The 5,798-nt window shown below is 31.8% G+C and overlaps 1 protein-coding gene across 1 annotated transcript; it reads right to left on the bottom strand.

The window, feature by feature from the left end:
- Nucleotides 1-2,689: 2,689 nt before the first annotated feature.
- Nucleotides 2,690-3,694, bottom strand: LOC117173400. Its single transcript, XM_033361945.1, has one exon. The coding sequence runs from the start codon at nt 3,498-3,500 to the stop codon at nt 2,763-2,765; it is 738 nt and encodes a 245-aa protein (XP_033217836.1). The 5' UTR covers nt 3,501-3,694; the 3' UTR covers nt 2,690-2,762.
- Nucleotides 3,695-5,798: the final 2,104 nt, after the last annotated feature.

Here is a 5,798-nt window from a genome sequence, read left to right on the forward strand (position 1 = left end):
TCATATAATTATTTTCAGTTAGAAGTAGTTCTTAGTGTTATGAGGTGTTTTCGGAAAATATAATAGATTATTTTTTGTTAACACAAAATTAGCTCAGACCTGCGGTATATGTTTTCTCGCACTTATTGCATCAATTTTTCTTCAGGTAATCCTTTCCATATTCTTTTAAGGGTTCGGGTTGATTCTTTGAAGTAATTTGTGAGTGTTTTGAGAAGGCCAAAAATAGCAAGAAATTCGGATAGTCTTACATTTAGACTGGGTGCGTAAGTTAATTTAGGAGTAATTTTTGACAGACAGGGGTTGTTTTTGGAAAATAATTTTTGGCACTGATCAAAACCCTAAAAACAGCCCAAAATTCTGGCGCTGTTGATTAAATTTTTGTTTAATTTGCTGTTGTGGAGGTATTGGTGGACAGCACCTCCAACTGAAAATTCCGTTTTTTTTTAGAAAAATAAAAAAGTCCAAAAACCAGTATTGGGGCCTAAGAAGAGCAGAAGAAAAGCCCAAAATTCTAAAATGCTTAAATTTAGTTTCGGTGCATAATTAATTTTTAACGTTAGTTTTTAGAAGATAGGGCTGTTTTTTCAAATTCAATTTTTCAATTCTTAAAGAGCTCAAAAAAGCCCATAATTCTAGCGCTGTTTATTTTTTCAATTTTTCAAATCTACTGTACTGGAGGTGCTAGCAGTCCACACCTCCGCCTAAAATTCCGAGTTTTTGAGAAAAATAAGAGAGCCCAAAAATCGGTATTCTTGTCCAAGAAGAGCCTAAAAAAATCCCAAAATTCTAATATGCTTACCTGTAATTTAGATGCATATTTAATTTTAAGGGTAGTTTTTAGAAGATAGGCTTTTTTTCAAATTTAATTTTTGAATTTTTAAAGAGCCCAAAAAAGCCCATAATTATGGCGCTGTTTATTTTTTCAATTTTTCAAATTTACTGTACTGGAAGTACTAGTAGTCAACACCTTCGCCTCAAAGTCCGGTTTTTTGAGAAAAATAAGAGAGCCCAAAAATCAGTATTGGTGTCTGAGAAGAGCCTAAAAAAATCCCAAAATTATGGCATGCAAAAAAACTTAAATTCCTTTGTGGAGGTGCTAGCGGAACGCACCTCTGCTCAATGCTTATACACCTCGTGGAAATATGCCACACAATCTGAAAAGTAAACAAAGAATATTTGAAAAAAACTAATTAAAAATAGTAAAAAAAGTTGATTAACCATTTAAATAATATTTTTGGCATTTCCTCTTACACACAATGAGCGAAAATTAAAAAAAAAAGGAACCACTTTGTCTTTAATTGGCTCTTATAGTGATTTTTTCAAATGTAACTAAAATTTCAAAATTTCTTAAGTGGAAAATTATTGTAACAATTTTAGAAAAAATATTGCTGTGTAAATTGCTTAAAGATTAATTATCTTTGCGAAATCTTTAGAAAATTATTTCAATTAACCTAATTGTGTAGACCTAATTATTACAGAAAAGTAAACAAAAATATATAAATTTTAAGTTTTCACATAAATATAATTTCCAACTAGCAAGTTTTTAAAAAATGTTTTACGTTTAATTTAAATTTTACAGAAAATATGTTATATACCGTTAATATTATTGTTCAGTGTTGTATAATTTGTAAGTATACAACAGTTTTCTAATTTAGATTCAAATTTACATGGGTTTACTTTTTTAGATGTAAAAACAGAGTCAGTCATGTAAATAAGCATTTCTTCTCGCCTACTGAGGAGCCCTTCCTTGAGCAGAATACCATAATCAAAATAAATTTTTTTTTAATGAACATAATTTTTTAAATTTGCATTTATCATGTAAATATGATTTTAAAGTGTGTATATTTCTTAGGATATCGCATGGTAATACATACATACATTTTACAAAAAATATGTCAAAGCCTTATTATATATTTATTTCAATTGTTGTATAATTTTTAACTAATATAGTTCTTTAATGAAGGTTCGAATGTAGGCTGCTTTCTTAAAATCTTTAGAAACCTCTTAAAATCTTTGATTTTTTCAAAATCTTGGTAAAGTATTTGAAACCTTTGTGATATATTTAAAATATTTTAATTTTTTTTATAAATATTCAGAAATATTTCTAAATCTTTAAAGTCCTTTGAAACCTTGAAGTCTGATTTAATATCAAAATTTGAGTGGACAGTTGTGGGGGACTCATGAAAGAAAAATGGGAATATGGAAATGGTATATAGTGGAAGGGTAAATATGGCAGTGGTAATATTAAATGTTAAATAAATTTTGATAAATAAATATAAATTTGTAAGGCAATGGTGCCGAATCCAAAGACTTTAAGGGAACATCAGGACAGGGATGATGGGTCCAACGGCAAAAAGTGCTTTATTTAAAAAAATGCCGAACAAAATCTGATAAAAGAACAAATGAAATATATAGTATTTACAGCGTTTATTAAATACTAGGTGCTTAATAAATCAGTAAAAGTTTAAAAATTAATACAAATTTTTCAACTTTTTCGATTATCAGAGTACGGACAAAATTTACCGCACATTAATACAGTGTAATAACATCTTCAAAACTAGTATTAAAATTAAATTCAGATTGATTTACAATTAGTTGAAAAAAACTAGTTTGAAATAATTATTTAGATAATCTAATTATGTCTTTTTGATTTTGCAAATTAAATCATTTACGCATCTCTCAAAGAAATTTCAAAATTCCAATACTTAATTTTAGAAATATGCGAACAATAAACTAATTCAATATTTTAGAACTTTTATTTTTCAATATATTCTTTTTTTATCTCTATTCGTCGCATCTTCTTCTGACGACTCAGAATCATTTAAGAATCCTCTACGATCTAATCTGGCCTGATTCTGATTCGCATCACTGGACACTATATCAGAAACAGCTCTAGCACCATCATTTAGAAACTCTCCATAATTTTCTTCTCGTCCTTTGTCTTCTTTCTCCAATCGATTATTCCTCTTCTCTTCTTCTGCATACCAATTCCTCTCATTCCTTTTTCGAACTCCCTTTTTGCTTTTTTGAGAATTCTCGATTTGACCAAGTTTGAGTCGCTTGAATTGGGTTTCCTTTCCTTCGGTAGACTTCCTCTTCCCGGAAATGTCACCACCCTCTTCAATCTTGGAAGCCCGGTAGGCAGTTTTGCCGAGGTGGTGAGATCCCAGCGTATCTGCATCCACAACGATCATCTCCATGTGATCCACTCCGGGTGGCTTCAGCCCCTTGTAGTGTACGGGTAGCATTTCGGCATCGGGTTCTAAAGCTAGTGGCTTTGCCACCAATCTGTTATTCTTGGGAGCTGGGTTAGGACGGAGGGTTTCGTAATCCTCAATAATCTCATCGAAGGTATCCTCGGGAATGTCCCCAACATCGAGGGATTCAAAACTGGATAACTTTGTTCGGAGGTAGGCCTTCTCCTTCTGGTTTAAGGGAAGTGCGCAAACCAAGGCGAGCAGGACGGAAACTGCGTACCAACCCCTCCATAATACTTTCATTTTTATAGTTATATTTATTTTCGAGATCAAATTTATTTCTGATTTCTTTTAATTTTTATTCTCATAGTCGACTGTGATTAGATTTTACATCAATAGTCGAGTTTTGGTTATTTTAGATGATGGATCTTGCATGACCTTTGATACTTCAAGATTCTTGAGGACTGGTGAAGGTAAATACTTTTTCTGAGGACTCAGAATAACGAATTGTCATCCACTACATTGTGAGACTCGTTTGACTCTTTTATATCTTTTGGTAGAGAATGGTAGATGACGGGATTGGTTGACTGGATTCCACAAGCGTGAGGCTGCCGAATGCTTCTGAAAGGACTGCTAGTCGGAGCAAGAAGTTTCGACAAATGTTTCGATTTCACATAGCCTCCTGTTATTGCGCAACCTCAAGGCTGAACGATTGCGTCTACGGTAGTCTGCATCGCAGGTGGTGCAAATCAGACAGCGTAGTCGAAAAGCATTCATGCGAATCGTCACGATCCTGAATATGGACAGTTTACCTCTGATGAAAGTCATAGTTTCATAGAAGGTTCTGGAATTTAGAAACATCTAAATTCACTATGAGAAAAATGGAAAAAACTGTCTGAGATTTTTCTGGAAAAATATACCTTAACTTTATTAAGTATTTTCACCGAAATTGGTGATTGTACAAATTCGTATGTCTGTGATTATTATTTCTGAAAGTCTCGACAAGAACTTATGATGACATAGAATGTTAAAAAATTTCATTAATAAATGAAATAATATGGTGATGGACCCACCGTGAACAGACGACTAGAAATAAAAAGAATTTATTCTCTCTCAAAAACGTTGGATTTGCATAATTAATTGTAAAAGTTCTTGGTGTCATACATGAATCATGTAGTTATATAAATTACCTTTAAATTGGCATTAATTAACGTCATGAATTACCAAATTTAGGCCTAATTACGACTTTGAAAATTACCCGACCCACTGATAGTCAGTTTTCCCTATATTAGTCATAATTTTTGTTCAATAATTTTCCACTTAAGGAACTCTATAATGTTGTAAATTTATTAAAATACTATAAAATTGAGAAACCTATAGTTAGAGTAAATGCAAAACAGCTTTTCATTTTGCAACGCTTTTATGCATTTTTAGATAAAGAGTAACTTATTGTTTAAACTACGTTTCACAATATAATATTTATGCCAATTTATAATGACTAAGCAACTAATGTGGGACTAGTCTTGTATATTAGGATCATTTATTTTTTAACGCGAAAAAAAACCTTCAAACCTATGAACTCACACAAATTCGGTTGATATGATTTTATTTCTAAACAAGGCCTTCATCATAAAATTTCTTGACTCGGTTTAAATGACTACACTATAAAACAAATTTAGTGGAATTTTCCTTAACATCATTGTAACGCAAATCACACGAAAGTTTGTTATTTAAAAAAAATGAAAATGTACCAAAAAATCTTGGAGAAATTCCGAAAAAATGTTTTGGAATACTTCGTGGATCGTGGGAAATTTTCCCCACTATTTTTGTGGAAAATATCTACATTTGTGTAATGTTTGTTATCACAATTTAAAAAAAACTTGTATTTGTAAAACTTTTCCTGGCATTTCACAGTTCCAGCGTTTTTTTGAGTCAATTCCATAGAGCTAAGTTATAGTCCTGATCATTTTGTTTTAAATTAAATAATAATTAAAAAATAAAAAAGGTATTCAACTCTTTCTGAGTCAAAATTGAGATTTTTGGTACGCACCGTACACGGAGAAAAAGATATCGCACAACGATATCGCAAAACCTCTATATTGCAAGAATGCACAATATCATAACGTACAATCAGGTCCTGGAGCTTTGTACGATATTACAATGCACTAATATCACAGAAAAAAATGAAGTTAAATTTTGTTGCTGTCGTCCGCTATACGGCGTCCTTATAGCAGCAATGGAAAAAAGACAGAGTATGAGTGAGTTCGAGCTATAAATCGGGAATCCCCATATCTCTCAAATTTAAAGAAGTAATTATCACTACACCTGGAATAAAAATAATGTGATTATACGATGAAAGATTATCCAGGCAGGGTTACAAATCGGAAATTATCTTCGATTCATGTGAAGTTTATCTGGCAAGGTTAATTTTAGTTTCGGTGAATCTTTCACCTGGAATCGATGTAAAATTTATCTTTGATTTTTCCTGTGATCGTTTGTTCACTACTTAGACCCTCGCGAGATCACAAAACTAGAAATGCAATGTGATAGCGTAATAAACTTAAATTCTTACGTTATAGATTGCACAATTATGCGGCGTAT

The sequence above is a fragment of the Belonocnema kinseyi genome, chromosome 5, assembly GCF_010883055.1.
Source record: "Belonocnema kinseyi isolate 2016_QV_RU_SX_M_011 chromosome 5, B_treatae_v1, whole genome shotgun sequence".
Lineage (NCBI taxonomy): Eukaryota > Metazoa > Arthropoda > Insecta > Hymenoptera > Cynipidae > Belonocnema > Belonocnema kinseyi.